The 20,163-nt window shown below is 37.8% G+C and overlaps 1 protein-coding gene and 1 pseudogene across 1 annotated transcript in view; one reads left to right on the top strand and one right to left on the bottom strand.

Moving 5' to 3' along the window:
* COG5 (component of oligomeric golgi complex 5) overlaps positions 1-20,163 on the top strand; it is a 441,109-nt gene that overhangs the window by 15,326 nt on the left and 405,620 nt on the right. The window contains exon 3 of the mRNA XM_007504435.2: positions 13,374-13,431. Coding sequence (XP_007504497.2) covers positions 13,374-13,431 — 58 coding nt within the window. The remainder of the gene's footprint in view (positions 1-13,373; positions 13,432-20,163) is intronic.
* Positions 5,198-6,568, bottom strand: LOC100010108 (voltage-dependent anion-selective channel protein 3-like; annotated as a pseudogene).

Raw genomic sequence — 20,163 nt, 5'->3', positions numbered from 1 at the left:
TATAGTCTGTGCCCTGCAGCATCCTTCTATTGATGCCACCTCTGAAGTGAATTGTTCTAATGAGTAGGTGGCTTAAGGTCCATTAGCATTCCATCCTTTATTTTACTTAGGCAGTCCTCCTCTAAAGTCTGAACATTCTTGCCTTCTAGCCTAAATATATAGATAGGACTAAAATGATTGGGTCCTCTACTCCCTTATTTTAGACTGCAGTATTCATTTTCTGTGGGGCCAGAAGAGCTGCTTTCTTGCATGGATTCATGGATTACTTTATTGAAAGTGCTTCAGGAGATGGTCTTTTCTCATTCTCTCTTCTAGAAATTGTTCAGTCATTTCAGTCACCTCTGACTCTTTGTGATGCCATTTAGGTTTTCTTGGCAGAGATGCTATAGTGGTTTGCTGTTTCCTTCTCCAGCTTATTTTATAGATGAGGAAACTAAGGCAAACAAGGTTAAGTGACTTGCTCAAGGTCACACAGCAAATAAGTGTCTGAGGCCATATTTGAACTCAGGAAGATGAATCTTCCTGACTCTACTGTGCCACTTAAAGAAATTACCTGGAGATACTTTATTCATTCATTTATTTAGAATATTTTTCCATGGTTACATGATTAATGATTTTTCTCTTCCTTCTTCCCTCCCCACTCCCGAACTGACAAGCCCAGTTCCACTGGGTTATACAGGTATCATTGTTCAAAACTTATTTTCATGTTATTCATATTTGCAGTAGAGTGATCAAAACCCTAATCAGATCCCCATCGAACCAGGTGATCAATCATATATTTTTCTAATGCATTTCTGTTTCCACAGTTCTTTTCTGGATGTGAATAGCATTCTTCCTCATTAATTTCCCTGGATTGTCCTGGACTATTGCATTGCTGCTAGTACAAAAGTATTACATTCGATTGTGCCATAGTGTATCTGTCTCTGTGTACAATGTTCTAGTTCTGCTCATGGAGATACTTTAAAGCCTTCTGAAACTCAGTATCCCCATTTGGAAAAATTTAAAATTTTTAAAAAAAGTTTTCCAAAAGAGAAAAATGGTATTTAATGGATCTATGATCTATGTAGACAAAGTATAGAAAGTCATTTAACCTCATACAATACTATAACTTTGTCATCTCTTTTACCACTCCCAACTCTTTATAGGGAATATCCATTTTCATAACAGTTATCTCTTTGTATTAGTTGGTTTCAGACCCTTCTTATCTGTTCATATCACAGGAAAAAGATTGAATTTTATTATATACCCATAACCATTGATGCACCTTTGGGAACATAACAGTGACCTGGAGATGGACCTCTGTGTGGTGATGCCTGGCCCTGAGCCATAGCCCCAGCAAGGGCCATCTTTCTTTTTACTGTCTCCCTAGTGCTTAGCACAATGCCAGGCATGTCCTAGGTGCTTAATAAATGTGGACTGGATTGGATAGATTTGTACATGTAGAATTCTAAATTGAGAAAATTTTTTTTAGAATTGAAAGCTGGAAAATACATCCTTTTTCTAGGTTATGATTTAAAGAAGAATGAAAAATTAATTAGCTGAACATTCCAGTGTTCTAAGTTTTTCATATTAATTTAATTTAAAAATACTTTTTTCCCTTAAAATATCATGTTCAACACTTTATAGCTAAAATTGTCAAAATTTAAAATAATATGCTTATTTTCTCATGCATTTTTTTTTTAAATCCTTACTCTTTCTTAGTCTCTTAAGATGGAAGGGTAAGGTCTAGGTAAATGGCTTAAGTGTCTCACTCAGGGTCACACAGCTAGTGTAAAGATTAAAATTTAGGGGAGATGGGGAGACTGAGGCAGGTAGAAATTAGTTTCTCTCTGCAAGGAGTATTATATTTTTTAGAGGTTTATTAAAGGTTAAAGATTAAGAATATACAAGTAAGAAACATGTGCCTAGGCCAGAGGCCTAGACAAAATAACCTCACATCATGGAAGAGACGCCTCTGCTCCAAAACCGAAGTCCAAAAAAGCCAAGAGCCCTCTCAAAAGCCTTGAATCAACTTAAATACCTTCTCGATCTCGGCCCAGGTGAGATTACAAGGCATTCTGGGGAAGTGGAGCAAAGGCTCATGGGGATTGTAGTCCTGTATTCGAGTCTATTTTTTACACTAGGAAGTGTCTGAAATCAGAATTGAACTTAGCTCTTCCCAACTCCAGGCCTGGCTCTAATCACTGGGCCACCCAACTATATTCTTGTCATGCATTTTTGTGGCTGAACAAAAATAGCTAGCACACAATGTTTAGCTTTGCCAATTTTTGTTACCAGTGGTTGGACCAAAATGCCCCACAAATGCCATGTTGATTTATAGGTCATTTCTTAGTTACTTCATAATGAACTATTTTACTAAACTTTGGGAAGTAAAATAATCATTCAGTTTTCTGATAGAGATGAAAAATTAATGCAAAAAAATTCCCCAAATGTATGTTTTAAAATTTATAGTTATATGCCTTCTAAAAATAAAGCTTAAATCTGTCCCGGAGTTGTGAAGAATATATATTAAAGTTATATATGCAGAAAAAAGATAAAATTGAGTCTTCTTGGCTTAGATTTACATAATTATTTAAATTTAATTTATGATGAAAAATGTTACAGCTAAGTTTTAGAAATTTTTTATATTCTTTAATGGCTTTATTAAAGTTTTACTTTTTCATATTTTTATATTCAATGGTTATGCTATAATTTTATTTTATTTTTAAAACCTCTGCCTTCTGTCTTGGAATCAATACTAAGTACTAGTTTCTGAGGCTAAAGGAAGACTGGTAAGGGCTAGGTAGTAGGGGTTAAATGGCTTGCTCAGGGTCATATAGCTAGGAAGTATCTGGGGCCAGATTTGACCCCCATCTCAAGGCCTGGCTTTCTATCTACCCCTATGCTGTCATTTTAGAAAACAAAACAAAACAAAACAAAATGAAACAAATAGTAACATAATGAAGTCATGGAAATAACTTTTGTTTGAAAATAAGCCTTGTCAGCTAGCTAGGTAAGAAAGGCAGACCTAGAGAGGGGAGCCCCTGGATTCAAATCTGACCTCAGATACTTCCTAGCTGTGTGACCCTGAGCAAGTCACTTAATCTCCATTGCCTAGCCTTTTCAGCTCTTCTGCCTTGGAACCAATAGACAGAATTGATTCTAAGATGGAAGGCAAGAGTTTAAAAAAAAAAGGAAAGACTTGTTGCCTTCTTTTTCTTTCTGGGAGAAAGATATGCTTTATTTAGTTTATTCATATATTTATTTATTTAGTTAGTTAGTTAGTTATTCATATATTAGAATTATGAACCTAAAGAGTCATAAATTTACTCCAGAGAGTATAGAATCTCTGCTGGTTTCTTTTTTCCCCACTGGCTTTTTTTTTTGCTCTTTCTATTTCCTGCGTCATCCCTGGTTCTCTGGCTTCTAGGTGAACTAACTCTGTCATATCTGTATTGACGGATGATGTAGGAGCAGTTAGGGTTCATCTGTGGCGATATACCATGGATTTGTAGTCTTTGTAGTCAGCATGATTTTTTGACTTCAATAAAGGTCAGCAGTCTAGCATTAGGAGCAGGAAACTTGGATGGCTAGGATTTGCAAGAGAAGTTCAAGGAGGAAAGGAATTCTAACAAAACAGCTAATGAAACATTCAAGTGGCAGACCATGGGGCTGAACCTTTGAATGAAAGTATTAAATCAACAAGCATTTTTAGAGTGCATCCTATGGCTAGGTGCTATACTAGGAATTGGAATACAAGGACAAGAAAAAGTCTTTGTCCTTGAAGAGCTTATGTTTTATTGGGGAGACAGCATGTGCCTAAGTTTATAAAAAAATATAAAATAACATGTACATCTATAAGTACAAACAAAAGAAATACAAGGTAACTTTTGGAAGGAGGTAATTAGAATTGAGGAGCATCAGGAGTGACTTCCCAGGAAGGGGACACCTGCACTCAGCTTTGAAGAAAACCAGGGATTTTAAGAGGTGGAGATAGTGGAAGCATGACTGGGGACAGCTCCAGAAGGTGGCATGTGGAAAGTGGGTTAGAAAAGGGAGTCTTGAAGTAGAGGGGTCAGTTAGGAGATTTTTTGAATAGTTTCAGGTAGGTAGGAGTTGATGAAAGGCTCTCCACTATTTCAGTGACTTGAGAGATGTTGTGGAGGTAGAAGTCTAAAGTTTGGTAATTGATTGGATATGTGTAGTCAAGGAGAGGGGAAAGTTGACATGACTCCAGTGTTGTGTTTGAAGCCAGAGTTGGGGGAAATGTTCTAGGAGAACATAAATGGAGTAGGAGACTAAAGCTCTTGTGATAAAGATTAGGGTTAGTGGACTTCCTCTCAAAATGGCTGCTTGAAAAGAGGAACCTAGCATGACCAGTTTCCACTTAACTACTCAAGCAAAACCCCTATTTGCCCAATTGATCCCATTTCATCCTGTCTTTTTCAACAGATTGCACCTTTTGGCATCCTTTCTCACAAATATTCAATCTCTCCCTGTTTACCAGCTACTATGTTACTGCCTACAAACATGTCCATATCTCCTTCATTCTCAAGAAACCCTCACTTAGCTATCACCCTATATCTATCTCTCTTTTTCCTAAAGCAGTCTACAGTGAGTGTCCCTACTTTTCTGTCACTCTCATATTAACTCCTCATCTCACATCATTTGAACATTTTCTTCAACTGTCTTCTTCTTTACCCCTGTTTCAAAAGAAGTAGCCCTCCTTACCAAGGTGACCCTGCTCTCTTGATTCTGACTTCTCCAGTCTACTCCAACTATTGCCTTTCATTCCCATTCTTTCACAAATTTTCATTGTTTCTTTATTGAAAGCTTCTCTTCTCCTGTCTACAAATATGCCTGTCTCCTCCATTCTTAAAAACCCAAATCAAAAAATCCCTCTCACTTGATATGAGCATTCCCACGAGTTACTGTCTTATATCTTTTTTCTTATTACCTAAAAAAATGTAAGGTGCTTCTTTCTTTCTTGTCATCTCTTCCTCAAAACTTGCCAACCTACAATATGGCTCATCATATAACTGAATCTTCTTTTCCCAAAGATTTCAGTCATCTTTAATTGCCTAATCAAATGCAATTAGATTTTTCAGTTCTCATTCTTCTTGACTTCTCTGCAACATTCAACAGTTAGTCTCTCCCTCTCCGCTCTTGAGGTTTTCAAACATTGTTCTCTCCTGATTCTCCTCTGTCTCACTACTACTTTTTTATGTTCCAAATGTGATGAATTTATTTTACTTTGATGCAAAACCAAAGCTTTCACTATAGCACAGAGACCAATTTGATAAAAGGTCATGAAAAAGTGGTGTAGGACATGCAGAATGTGATGTACAAACTGGAAGATCAGGTCATTTCCTTTATAACATGACACTACACTGTCGTTGAAGAACAAATTTAAATAACACTGAGCGAATGAACTGAAATGTGGCAGAAACATTACAACTTCCATGCATTCCTTCAAGTATCTCTCTTATAATAGACTCAAAAACCTCTAGACTTCAGTGTGGTGGTGCTACAACAATTCTTTGGAAGAAAAAAAAAAGTTCACATTGTTGAAATTTCACAGAAGAATATTAAGGCCAAAACAGAGTGGGTTCATTTCTCTTCATTTCCAGGGACAGATCTTATACTTTACTTAAAAACTATATTAAGCTTCCAATTCAAATCCTAACCCAACTTTATGACCTCCTGCATTGAAGTTTTTTCCATCAATTAAAGCTGACAGCGTTAATTTTACACCGGCTCAGAGTGTCTGAGTATAACCAAGTCCAATAAGGCTGGCATTATTCACTTTACCAGATAGAGAAGTTTTGTGATCCAGCTTATACTTAGCAGCAATGCTAAAACGGGTGTTGTTACTGCCAGCTGTCCAAGCAAGATTTATTGAAGTTTCAATCTTCTCACTAACTTTTTGGTAGATTGACCCTCCAAATTCAGTGCCATCATTCACATGTGTATGCAGCTGGAAGTCAGCACCTTTATAACCCAGGGCAAAATTATTCTGAGATAGTTTGGATTTGGCTGTATCAAAACTCATCTGATAGCTAGCAAGCCATCCTTCATTAGCCAATACAGCCCAGCCATAGATGGTCGGTCCAGAGAAATCAATGTCAACATTTCCACCAAGACTGAAACATTCTCGTCTTTAGGAGGCCTTTAATTTACCACTCTTCTTGCCTGTGTTTGGTACAAATATGGTGTCAAGAGTCAGCTTCAAACCGTCAGCCAATTATTCTCCATGCTGATTTCTGTCCCCAGGGTATTGTCTGTGTTCCATTTTTGAATTAAGGTAAGCCCATAATCACAGATCTTGTACTTTGTTTCCAAGTTACCTGAAGCTTTCCCTGTATCAGTATATGAATGACCAGATGTGGAAAATTCCACTCCACTGGAAGATTTGGTTCTAACATCTATTTTAACCATGCCAAACCCATATCCTTTGTTGAAGACATCCTTGGCAGCCTTTCCTAGGTCACAGTAAGTTGGTGTGGTACACATTTCTTCTCTAACTGAGGAGCCACTCTCTCTTCACCAGGGCAAAGCTGAAGGTCTTCTCCTCACTACTACTTCTTAATCTTGTTTGTTAGATGCTTCATTCAAGTCAGACCTAATAATCTTGAGTGACCCCCCAATGCTTTGTTTTTGGACCTCATTTATTTTTTGTTTGTTTTTGGGCCTCTTTTATTTATTTTTCTCTATATGATTTTTCTCAATAATCTTCATCAGCCTTCATAGGTTTAATTATATCTTTGTATGTGATTTTTAGATCTATTTACTTAGTTCTAACTTCTAATTCCTTACGTTCAGTCACATTTTGAACTGTTTACTGGACATTTTGAACTCAGCATCTCTAAAACTTAGCTTATTATCTATCATTTCTTCCAAGACTTCTCTTCCTAACTTTACTTTTGTCAAGGGTACCATTATCCTCCCAGTCAGCCAGATTTGTTACCTGGGTGTCATTTTAAACTTTTCACTCTCCAAGTCTTTTTGCTTTCACCTTCACAATATCACTCATATATTTTGACACTACCACCACCCCCCTTGCCCTCGGCACCTCATGTCTGAACTATTAGAATACTGTTTTGGTTGTTCTCTCTTCTGCTAGAATCTCCCTAATCCACTCTGTCTTCCACTCAGATACCAAAGCAATTTTCCTGATGTGCTAGTTGGTTTCTGTCAGCTCTCAATAAACTTCAGTGGTTTCCAAGATCAAAAAATTAAAAAAAAATAATCCTCACATTGTTTTTGTTTTTTAAACTCTTACTGTGTATTGGCTCCAAGGCAGAAGAGTGGTAAGGGCTGGGCAATGGGGGTCAAGTGACTTGCCCAGGGTCACACAGCTAGGAAGTGGCTGAGGCAAGATTTGAACCTAGGACTTCCTGTCTCTCAATCCACTGAGCTACCCAACTGCCCCCTCATTGGTTTTTAAAAAGTCTTTCATAGCCTGATACTTCCTTTAAGTAGACATAAAATAAAAAAAAAGTAATTTTAAATTATTTATTTAATTTTTTTTTTTTTAGCAAGAGAGAGGCAAATGTTAGGAGCTTGGAAAGGTCCATGTAGAATGTGGTACTTGACTAGAATGCTGGAGGAAACAAGGGCTTATTGGAGGTGGAGGTGAGATGGAGCACATTCTTGGCATGGGAGAACAGCCAGGGCAAAGGCACTGAGATGAGAGATGGAATTTCCTGTTTGAGGAACAACCAGAAGGCCATTTTTTTTTTAAACCCTGACCTTCTGTCTTGGAGTCAGTACTGTGTATTGACTTCAAGGCAGACGAGTGGTAACGGCTGGGCAATGGGGGTTAAGTGACTTGCCCAGGGACACATAGCTGGGAAGTGTCTGAGACCAGATTTGAACCTAGGACCTCCGGTCTCTAGGCCTGACTCTCAATCCACTGAGCCACCCAGCTGTCCCCCAGGAGGCCATTTTGGAGCTACTGTAGACTTTGGAAAGGGAAATAATAAGACTGGAAAAATAGGTTGGAGCCAGCTTATGAAGCCCTTTAAAATCTAAACAGAGGAGTTGGGAACAACAAAGAACATTGGATGAGTAAGGGAGTGAAATGGCCAGACCTATCCTTTAAGAAAATCACTTGAGTATCATGGAGAGGATGAATTAGAGACAGGAGAGACCAATTAGAAGCTGTGATGGAAATGTGGATAGAGAAAAGGGGAAGGATGTCCAAAATCTTGTAGATGTAGAAATGACAAAAGTTGGCAACAAATTGGATATGTGGAATGAAATAACTCTGAGGTTGTGAAACTGGTTAACTGAGAGGATGATGATTGCTTTTGACATTAATATGAAAGTTCCGCAGAGAGTTGGGGGTAGCTAAGTGGCTCAGAGGATTGAGAACCAGACCTGGAGATGGGAGGTCCTGGGTTCAAATTTGGCCTCAAATACTTCTTAGCTGTGTGACCCTGGGCAAGTCACTTGGTCCCAGTTGTTTAGTTCTTATCTCCTCTACCTGGAACCAATATTTAGTAATGATTCTAAGGCAGAAGGTAGGAGTTTAAAAAAAAAGAGTTAGAAAAGGGGAAAAGATAATATTTGAGATGCCCAAGGTAATATATTTTGAATGTCTAATAAACAGTTATGGATGCACATCTGGAGTTCCAGAGGGAAATGAAGTTTGAATATATGAATCTGAGAGTCATTTGCAGAGAGAAGTTAATTAAACCCATGGGTATTGATGGTTTCATCATATGATACATTGCAGAAACAGTAGAAAAAAAGGACCCAGGAAAAAAACTTGAGGTTTTAACACAAATAGGTGGTGTGACAATTATAAAAAATAGCAAGTTACATCTCCCACCTTCTTTCTATACTGTTCTCACATCTACTCATCTACCCATATTCTCTCTCCTCTCTCTTCTCCAGTTGTATATTAGACATCCTTAATTGGATGTTCTATAGACATCTTAAACTCATTATGTCCCAAACTGAACTCATTATCTTCCCTCTCTCAAACTTTCCTATTATTTTGTTATTATCAGCTGAGGCTAGGTGGTACAGTGGTTAGCATTTGGGCCTGGAGCCAGAAAGACCTGAGCTAAAATCTGGTTTAGTTACTCATTAATTATTATGTGGACTAGTTACTTAACATCTGTTTTTCCTCAGTTTCTTTATCTGTAAAATGTGTATAATAGTAGTATCTACTGCTCAGAAATGTTGTGAAGATAAAATAAGATAATATTTATAAAGAACATATGTGAATTTCAAAACTACTCAACCCTGTTCAAACCATTCTTTAGAGGATGGGATTTGGATATTTCCTGATCAATAACAATAAAGATACTTGGAATGACAGAATCAGGTCTTGGAAACTACAATCTCCACCCTACTCAGGGTAACAGAATTTAGGAAGGGCTGCAGCAAAGCTCAAGATTTAATTATATGAGAATATGGTCTTCAACAGACATGTGCAAAGGGGACAGACCTCTGGGCAGTCCTGGGTTAAGCTAGAGCCACCATTGGCACAGGTGAGAAAAGGGAAGTGAGGTAGAGGACAGCTCAGGAGTTCTGGGGACTTCCTGTGTGGAGGGAGAAGGTGATGGTTGGAGCCTGGTGCTTGGAGTGGAGGAGCCCACAGACTGTTTCTGCATTTTGGTCACATGAGTGATAGGGACTGATCTCTTTTCTTTGCCTCAGCTATCCAGGGCCTTGGGCCTTTACTTTTCTTCCTCCTGTTTGTAATTAAAACACCATAAAAAGGTTGACAGCTGACTTGAGTTTTCATTTAGGAATTACATAGCTGAATTCCTCCCCGACCTTAAGTTAATATATATCAATCTTTTAAAGTGATTTCCATATCATACATATAGCATACTGCCTGACACTTAGTAGGAACTATAGAAATGCTAATTATTATTATTATTATTTAACCTTCCTTCTCCTTTCCCTCTTAAAATTCTCAACAGAACCAGTCTCCCCCAGGACCTCTGTTTTTCTAATTTAACTCCTTTAGTGTCCTTTTACAAAATTGGAGTTCTGAAGGGATGCTTGTTTTTTTCTTCTCTATTAGAATGTTAGCACTACACCACCATTTAGCCCCTTTCAATTGCTCAAATAAATTTACCTTTCTAGATTTCTCTTCATTCTTGTACTTGTACTTGATTTGTACTACAAAGTTCCTACTCAGGTATATTTTTTTCATCAGAAAGACTTGAGGAGGAAGCTGGATGGCTCAGTGAATTGAGAGCCAGGCTTAGAGACAGGAGGTCCTAGGTTCAAATCTGGCCTCAGACACTTCCTAGCTGTGTGTCCCTGGGCAAGTCACTTAACCCCCATTTCCTAGCCCTTACCACTCTTCTGCCTTGGAACCAATACACAGTACTGACTCCAAGACAGAAGGTAAGGGTTAAAAAAAAAAAAAGAAAGACTTGAAAGTCCTCCTTTCCATTAAAGGTCTATTCTGCCCCCTCCCCCCATGTAGGATTATACTTTGTAAGATAAGTTTTTTCTTGATTATAAATCCATATCTTTTGCTTTTAGAGTATTATATTCAAACATCTCTCATTTTTCATAGATGCTGCCAGGACTTGTATGCAGTTTAACTGTGGCCTTTGGTACTTGAACTTCTTTCTGGATGCTTGTATTTTTCTTTGACTTTATTATTGACATTCCTAGGACTTTTACTTTTGGTTTTTCCTTCGGGTGGATGCTTTCTCTTTTGCCTTCTGCTTTTAATAGATCTGGACAGTGTTCATTTCTGATTTATTGAAATGTAGTATACAGACTTTGAAAAAAATCAGTCCTTGCAGAAATTTTTTTTCCTTCGAAAATATACTACCAGTGATTATAGTTAATTACCTTCCCCTTTTTGGCAAGCTCTAGATTTATAGCAGTTTTTTATACTGACTTTTGTCTCTTTTGGTTTACTCATCTCAGAGTGCTAGGAACATAAGAATCCATGGCTTGGAATGACCCAGTCTTTCATATTCCTGCTCCCTGGGGCTTTCTCAGGGCCAGTGATGTATTGAGCCTTTTGCTCTTGTTGCCCTGGATATAGGGCTTTGCTACCTTTGCTGGAATATTTCTGGTGTAAGGGCAGGTGGCAAAGGGGAAAAGATGGAACATTGAAAGAAGAGATGATTGACAACGAAGACTGTTGGTAGCAGAGGATGCTGGGAGAGAACAAGGGACTTAGCAAAGCTCCGAGAAGGATTCTGGGCTTTTGAACAGAGATCTTGAAGAGGCAGGAAGCATATTCCTTGCTGGAGATCTTGCCAAGAGTGATTTGAAGATTCATCTGTGATTAGCCCTGAGACTATTCCTACAGAATATTTCAGCAACATTATACCCCTGAAAACATTCAACCAGAGTGTCAAGTCTCTTCGGTCCTGAGAGGGTCGAGGACTTTGCCTGAGAGCCTGGTTCTCTCTGCTTAGCTTTTTGTATCTGTTCTGATTATTCCTTAGCCCCAGTAGTATTATATAGAAGTGAGAGAAATAGTGAGAAAGGGGAGGAGAAACTCTGGGTTGCTTGACAGCTCTCAGAGCCATGGACCTCGTGAAATAGAAATCAGGGACTCCTATTTCCACAACCTAACTCCCCATCTTTCCCTATATTTTTTGACTATTAAATAATATAACTCGCAGTCAGATTTATGCAAGTGGCTTATTCTAGGAGCTAAAGGAAGGTAAGTCATTGAAGCTACAGATCAGGCATAATAAGAGTAAAAACCAAGACACCTCCCCTGCTGAGTCTGAAGACTCAGGGGAGGCTTATCCACTTCACCTCTTTGTGCCAGGGAATCTAGGGGTACCCATTACTACACTAAATTGGGGAGACTTTCATTCATCTCCCCATCACCCTCTTATAACAAGGGATCCCCAATTTCTTGAGAAAACACCCATTGTTAGCACAGCCCAGCAGGAGAGTATGTGTGTGTGAGAAGAGAGAGAGAGAGAGAGAGAGAGGAGTCATCCCATCAAGGCTCCTATCATTTTTTCATCTTCTTCATTCACAAGCTCCTCTAGACCATCATTTACCATCCTTAAAGTAAGACCAGTGTCTGGTCATATATAATCCTTACACTGGTCATCCTGGGATTATACAGACTTTTTTTTACCTGCACTGAATTTGTTTTGCAGGTGACCCACTTTCCTATTTCCTCTAAGCTTTTTTTTTTTAATGCAGTTCTGACATGGAAGAAGTCACTTAAATACAGTTTTTCTTTTGATTTCTTTTTAAAAATATATTTTATTTTACTAATTACATGTAATAAAAATTTTCCACATAAATTTTCTGATGCTAAACAATCCAAATTTTCTCCTTTCCTCCCTTCCCTTCCCTTTCCCTTCCTAGAGCTGGCATTTAACTGGATCTGGGTTATAAGTATATGATCATGCAAAGCATATTTCCATATTATTCACTGTTGTAAGAGAATATTTTTATAAAATGAAACCCCCCCAAAAAAACCCCAGATAACCTAAAGAGAAAAATCACATGCTTTCATCTGGAGTCATATTCTGACTCCAACAGTTCTTTCATTGGAGATGGATAGCATTCTTTGCCATAATTACTTCAGAATTATCCTGAATCATTGTGTGCCTGGCAGTAGCTAAGTCTTTCTCAGTTGATCATCCCACAATATTGCTGTTTTTGTATATACAGTGTTCTCCTGGTTCTGCTTATTTTGCTCCGCATGTAGATCTTTCCAACTCTTTTTTTGAAATAATCCAGTTCATCGTTTCTTTCTTTTTTAAACCCTTACCTTCTGTCTTAGAATCAATATCTGGGTATTGGTTCCAAGGCTAAAGAGTGATAAGGGGTAGACAGTGGGGTTTAAGTGACTTGCCCAGGGTCACATAGCTAGGTATTGTTTGAGACCAGATTTGAACTCATGACTTCCTATCTTTGGGCCTGGCTCTCAATCCACTGAGTCATCTAGCTGTTCCAGTGGTCACTATTTCTTACAGTGCAATAGTATTCCATCACCCATCATATATCATAATTTGTTCAGCCATTCCCCAAATGATGGTCATTTCCTCAATTTCCAATCCTTTGCCACCACAAAAAGGGCTGCTATAAATATTTTTGTACAAGTAGGTACCCCCTCCGTCCATCTTTTTTTTTTTGTTTGTTTGTTTTATCACTTTGGGATACAGACCTTGTAGTGGTATTATTAGATCAAAAATTATGCATTGTTTTATAGGCCTTTGGTTATAAGTTCCTTCATTTGATTTCCTGATCCATATTTGGTCTTAAGCAAATTTATGTTGTGTGAGGCACTGAGGTGCACAAGCCTGTTTATCTCTGTTTAAGTAACCCATCTGCCTGGAACTTCCAAAGACATTTAAGTTATATGATGTACATTTCTTGCTAACCATAATTAAAGTAAATGCTACTCACTGATTCTCATTTTTCAGGTAGTTGCACGGCATGAAGATTTATTGGCGCAGGCAACAGGGATTGAATCTTTAGAAGGTACGTATCATTAACTATGAATTTTTTTTAGAATAAGAGTTTAAACTTATTATTTATGTGTAGCTTGCCTTGTAGGTAGTACAAGATGTCAGACTGGGCAGTGGCAGATCATTTCCCAGAAATATTTCTTGTTTTCTGATCCAGTGTCTCAACCAATCTTAAAAATCAGCAAAATATCAAGATTATTCTAGGAATTTAAAAAAATAATTAAAAAAGTTTCTCATTTTCCCCTAAATTACCTACAATTTTTAAAATTTGCTAATTCCCTGAAGAATTTAGGCTCAGGAATGTGACAAGGAAATCACTTTAAAAAACTGATATATATTAATTTAAGGTCGCCAAGGAATTCAGCTATGTAATTCCTAAATGAAAACTCAAGTCAGCCGTCAACCTTTTATAGAGTTTAATTACAAACAGGAGGAAGAAAGGAATTAGAGATAGAGAGAGAGAGGGAGAGAGAAAGGGGAGAGAAGGGAATAGGGCTTAAATACCCCTTCTGTTTAGGCTGGGCCAAAAAGCCCAAGCCCTTAGATAGCTGGGGCAAAGAAAGGAGATCAGTCCCTATTACTCACGTGACCAAAATGGAGAAACAGTCTCAGGGGCCTCCACCTCCAGCTTCCTTCAGAGCAAGCTTCTTAGAGCACCTCTCCAACCACTCAGAGCCAAAACTCTCCAACCACCCACCCCCTCAGTCCTCAGACCCCTCTATCTTTAAGGAAACCATCTAAGTCCCCTCCCCTCAGTTCTCACATCTACCAATCACTGTCGATGTCTCCCCTGTGCCAATGGTGGCTCTAGCTTAACCCAGGACCGCCCAGAGGTCTGTGGCTTTGCACATGTCTGTTGAAGGTCATATTCTCAAATAATTAAATCTTGATCCTTTGCTGCAGCCCTTCCTAAATCCTGTTAGGACTGAGTGGGGTGGAAATTGTATTTTCCAAGACCTGGTTCTGTCATTCCAAGTATCTCTATTGTATCAATTCTAAAATCAATCATGACTCAAAGAACTTCCTGTTCTATGCTTAAGCATAGGTCAAAGCCCTTTCCATTGTTTAGCAAAAGGTTTCTGTCCTAAAGTAATCTTAAGAAGGGAGGAGGAGGAACCTCCCATGCCAATGGAGTTCACATTCCAATAGACTATCAGTAAGAAATTTTCCAAGTATGAAATTTCCCAATGGTGAAATTTCCAACATTTATAAGTCTAAGAAATTTTGAGGTTTACAGGAAGTATCTTTCTTCCTATTTCTACAAAATTTTAAAAAACCACCTGATTTATATAATATATATCCATTCTAAAAATTTTTATTCAAAGCTAAAAAATTTAGTTGTCTTGCAGATTTTGTATATGTTTAGTATGTCAACATAATATATAGACATTAAATTTAAAATAGAATAATTTTTTTTGTTATATTTTTTCATTATACTCAGGAGGTGGTATTGTTAGAGGACCATTCTGAATATTAAATTAGAGATATTACTTATACTAAAAGTTTGCTTCCTACTTGGGGGGAAAAGTTCTATAATTTCTAAAAAAAAATTTCTTAAATCCTCTAGAATTAAAATAATTCATTTATAATACTAAAGAATATTCTAAAGCAAAAATGACCAATGAGTGGTAAATGAACTTCAGTGAACTGTTATGTATGAAGCACACTTCCTCTGGTGAATCAGAGATATTATGGATTCTCTATAATGGTATTTCTTTCCCCATACATAGCATTATTGAAGAATTACATGCCTTTTCTCCTCTAAGGTTCATACAATCCACTTCACATATCCAGCAAACTCCCCATTGCTTTTTCAAACGGTTCATCTGGATCACAATTTTTCTCTCTTCTTAACTCTTCTCATACTAGAGGACTTCATCATGTATTGAGACTCCCTCAAATACCCCAATTATTCAGTTCCTCAACCTACTCACTTCCTATGACTTACTCTTCTCTACTTCAGCCACACACAAAAGTAGTCATATGCTTGATCTTGCCATCACATAAATGTACCCTCTCCATGTTTAAGAACTCAGAAATTCCCTTGTCTTATCACAATCGTTTGGATTTCTATTGTCCTCCATTCTACATTTAACCCCACGGTGAAAAACTTCAATTCTACACTGTCTTCTCTTGAGTCCATTGCTTCTTTATCTTATCATGACTTTGTCTTGTCAAGCCTTAGCCTTGCATAATTCCCATCATATACTGCTTTTGCTCCTACATAGGTGCTCTACATGAAGATGGGAAAAATCATGCAAATATTCTGACTAGAGCCACTGAATATTTATGTTGTATACCCTCAACTGGGCCCTAATTGCTGCCAGACCATTACTGTATCTCCTTTATCAGCTCACCATCCCACTCACCCATAACACTCTTCCATGTCTTTTTATTCTTCTCAAACCTTCCGTACCCCTACCTTTTCAGCTGAGGATTTTGCTCATATATTGCAGAAAAGAATTGAGGCCATTAGCTGAGTGCTCCCTTTTCTACCCTCCATTACTTGGGTACCTTTTGGCATCCTGTTTCATATGACTCATCGTATGAGATGGGAGTAGCACTTCTCTTTACCAAGGCCAACCCTTTCTTCATGTGCAAGTGATCCCATTCCATCCTGTCTCCTCCAACAGATTGTCTCTTCTGTTTTCTCTACTCTCTCTTTTATCTTTAATCTCTCGTTGTCTGTTGACTACTCTTCTGTCCAAAAAAACTTGTCCATTTCTCTCATTCTGAAAATACCCCCATTTTTTGATCCATCCATCTCCATTATCTCTTACCCCATTTGTGGCTAAACTCCTTGAGTAGGTTGTCTACAATGGATAGTCTTCATAACTCTTCAGTTTGACTTATGACCCTATAATTCAATTAAAACAAAGATAGCAATGATCCCTAAATTGTCAAAGTCAGCATCCTTTTCTCAGACCACATTTTTCTCAATTTCTCTGAAGCTTTTAACACTGTTGATCATCGTCTTTTCCTTCGTACTCTCTTCTCTCTTTGGTTTTGGAACTTTGTTTTGGTTCTCTACCTACCTAGCAGACCACTTCTCAGAATCCTTTGCTGGAACTTCATCATGCTGGTCATGCCCTTCAGCTTTTTATGTCCCACAGAGCTTGATCCTAGGCCTTTTTTCTTTCCTCTCCATACTATTTCTGTTGATCTTATCAGCTCCTACAGATTCAATTATTTTTTCTATTGTAAAGATTAAAATTTAGGGGAGATGGGGAGACTGAGGCAGGTAGAAATTAGTTTCTCTCTGCAAGGAGTATTATATTTTTTAGAGGTTTATTAAAGTTAAGGATTAAAAGAAATACAGGATAAGAAAAAACACGTGTCTAGGCCAGAGGCCTAGACCTCACCTACATTATGGAAAGAGCTGTGTCTGCTCCAAAATGGAAGTCCAAAAAGAGAGAGCCTCCAAAGCCTTTGAATCAACTTAAATACCTTCTCGATCTCGGCCCAGGTGAGATTACAAGGCATTCTGGGGAAGTGGAGCAAAGGCTCATGGGGATTGTAGTCCTGTATTCGAGTCTATTTTTTACACTATACTGATGATTCTCAGATCTACTAATCTAGCCCTATTCTCTCTGTTTACTTCTACTCTTGCATCTTCAACTGTCTGTGAGACATCCATAATTGGATGTCCTATAGATATCTTAAACTTACCATGTTCAAAACCAAACTCATTATCCTTCTCCCTTTTAAACTTCCTTATTACTGTCAAGGGTACCACCTCCCCCAGGCTTATTCTCTGTTATTCCCCCATCCAATCTGTTGTCATTGCAGGTCAATTTTACCTATGTAACATCTTTTGAAAATGCTCTCTTCACTTCTCTGATTCTGCCACCACACTGGTACAAGGCCCTTATCACCTCACACCATTGCATGACTATTGCAGTAGTTTGATGGTTGATCTACCTTCCACAAGTCTATTGCTACTTTAATCAATTCTCTTCTTAGCTGCCAAAGTGATTTTGCCAAAGGGCAGGTCTGATTATGCCATTTCTGTACTCAATAAATTCTAGGGGCTTCCTTTTTACCTCCAGGATCAAATACCAAGTCCTCTAACCCCCTTCTACCTTTCCAGTTTTCTTAACACCTCACTCTCCACCGTATACTCTTTGATTCACTGACACTAGTCTTCTTGCTTATCCTTGAATAAGACATTTCATCTGCTGGCTCTGGGCATTTTCATTAGCTATCTCCTGTGCTTGGAATATGCTCCATCTCACCTGTCTTCTTGCTTCCTTTCAGTACTAGTCAAAATGCCACTTTTTAATGAAGCTTTTCCTGATACCTTTTAATTTTAGTGCCTTCCTTCTGTTGCTTCCTATTTTTCCTATTTATAGATTTTTTTTGTACAGAGTTGCTTGAATGTTATTTCCCCCATTAGATTGTGAACTCTTTGAGGGAAGAGAGGGCATGTCTTTTGCCTTTCTTCATGTCTTCTGGCATATAGTAGGAGCTTAATAAATATTTATTGACTGACTGAATTTCTATCATGATGGAGTTTTCTATGGTAATTAGTAGTGATGACAGCTGGTTTAGGTTCTCTATCTAATTCATATCTCCTTTGAATAACATAGATAATTATGTCTGTAGCTTATTAGAGTGGTCTTTCTTTTTCAGTAAGAATTTAGTGCAAAGGCTGCTTGAGGACTTTAATTTATATATGTCTCTCAATATTTTAAGGTCATTGGACTGTGGACCTTGAGTTAAAAAGGATATTAGCAGTCATAAAATCTAAATCCTTAACAGTTTCCTGAGACCCAGAGTAGCTAAGTGGCTTGTTCCAGGTTACCCAGTAAATAAAGACTTAGGTTTCATACTTGTGTCCTTCATCTCTGGTCCAATGCCTTGTCTACTAAGGTTTTTTTCATTGTTGTTCTGTCCAGATAAAATTAAGCAGTTTATCATAAATGATAAATTGGATAATAACTCTTGGTGTTGCCAGTTAATCCTTTCTTTGCTTGTTTTACTATTTTGTGGAGACTAGGGCAGCACTGAGGATTAGTTTTCTCTACTCTTACTCTATGACTGACTCATTTCCTTTTCTCATCACGCCTGTCTCTGATTCTTTTTAATGCTCCTTTGGTGTGGAAGTTGTCACTGGTCAGATGCATTAGTCTACCTAAAAAAAAAAAATGGATTTTTTTTCATTTCTCCTTGGGTTACTTTTAATTTGTTATTTTGGTTTTGCATAATTCTAAGTCATAAATTACAACTAGGAGAATATTTGTATTTTTTTAAACGGATTTTTGTATCAGAGATCAGCTTGGTCTCATTAGTTTCTGAAATGCAATATAGCCTAATCTCTTTCTCTCATTAAGTTTTAGACCCAGTTATTTGCACCTGCCCACGAAGTATATTCTGGAAGAATAACTCACTGGGTTTTCCATCTGATTGCATGTCATAATCTAAACCATGCACATGTTTTATTATTTAATTGTCTTGATGTGAATGTAAAATCTTTATTGAGTGGCTAGATTTCAATGAGGAATTTATAGAATGTTTAACATGGTGTAGTCTTCATAGAATCACTCATTAGGATATGTGTCAGAATTGGGTTTTTTACCTTTTTTTTTTTTGGCTCTCCAGCACATGATAAGTGTTTAATAAATGCTTTTGCTTTGGTTGACTGATTACAAATTTAGTGAGTATTTATTAAACATGGAGTAATTGTAAGACAGCCCATTGGTAGACAAATGACAGTAAAAGAAGATAGAAAAACTATGTTTTCTGGGAATTTACATTCTGCTAGAAGCTACCACATGTAAACAAGTAATGAAGTACGATGTATTTTGAGGTGGAAGAGGACACTAGTGTTAAGATTAAAAATTTTGGGAAACTGAGGCAAGTAGAAATTAGTTTCTCTCTGCGAGGAATATTATATTTTTATGAGGTTTTATTTATTTATTTATTTATTTTTTTAAACCCTTACCTTCCATCTTGGAGTCAATACTGTGTATCAAGTCACTTGACCCCCATTGCCTAGCCTTTACCACTCTTCTGCCTTGGAGTCAATACATTGGCTTTATGAGGTTTTATTAAAGGTTAAGGATTAAAGAAAATGGGGGCAGCTGGGTGGCTCAGTGGATTGAGAGCCAGGCCTAGAGATGGGAGGTCCTAGGTTCAAATCTGGCCTCAGACACTTCCCAGCTTTGTGACCCTGGGCAAGTCACTTGACCCCCATTGCCTAGCCCTTACCACTCTTCTGCCTTGGAGCCAATACACAATATTGACTCCAAGACAGAAGGTAAGGGTTTAAAAAAAAAAGGATTAAAGAAAATTACAGAATAAGAAAACACATGTCTAGGCCCAGAGAGGCCTAGACACAACCTCACCTACATTATGAAAAGAGACGTGGCCAAAACCCTTTCTAATCAGGTTAAATACCCCATCTCAATCTCGGCCCAGGTGAAAATTCAGTGATATTACAAAGCATTCTGGGGAAGTGGAGCAAGGACTTCTGGGGATTGAAGTCCTGGATTCAAGTCTCCATTTTTACATCCTCCTTTTGATCATCTGGGAAGAAGGACTTCCCCAAAGGATCATAAAAACATAATCAATTTAAAGATTACAATAATTTGAGGATAAAAGAAAAAAAAAGAACAAAACCAATAATTGCTGGACACATTGACAAAAAACCAGTTAGGGGGAAGTCCCCTTTGGCATGAAAGTATACATACCAATAAATGTTACAATGTTACAATGTTACAATGTTGGTTACAATGATCACATT

This window comes from Monodelphis domestica, chromosome 5, assembly GCF_027887165.1.
Source record: "Monodelphis domestica isolate mMonDom1 chromosome 5, mMonDom1.pri, whole genome shotgun sequence".
Lineage (NCBI taxonomy): Eukaryota > Metazoa > Chordata > Mammalia > Didelphimorphia > Didelphidae > Monodelphis > Monodelphis domestica.
Note: the sequence above shows the minus strand (reverse complement) of the source record. Positions and strands in the feature narration are given on the sequence as shown.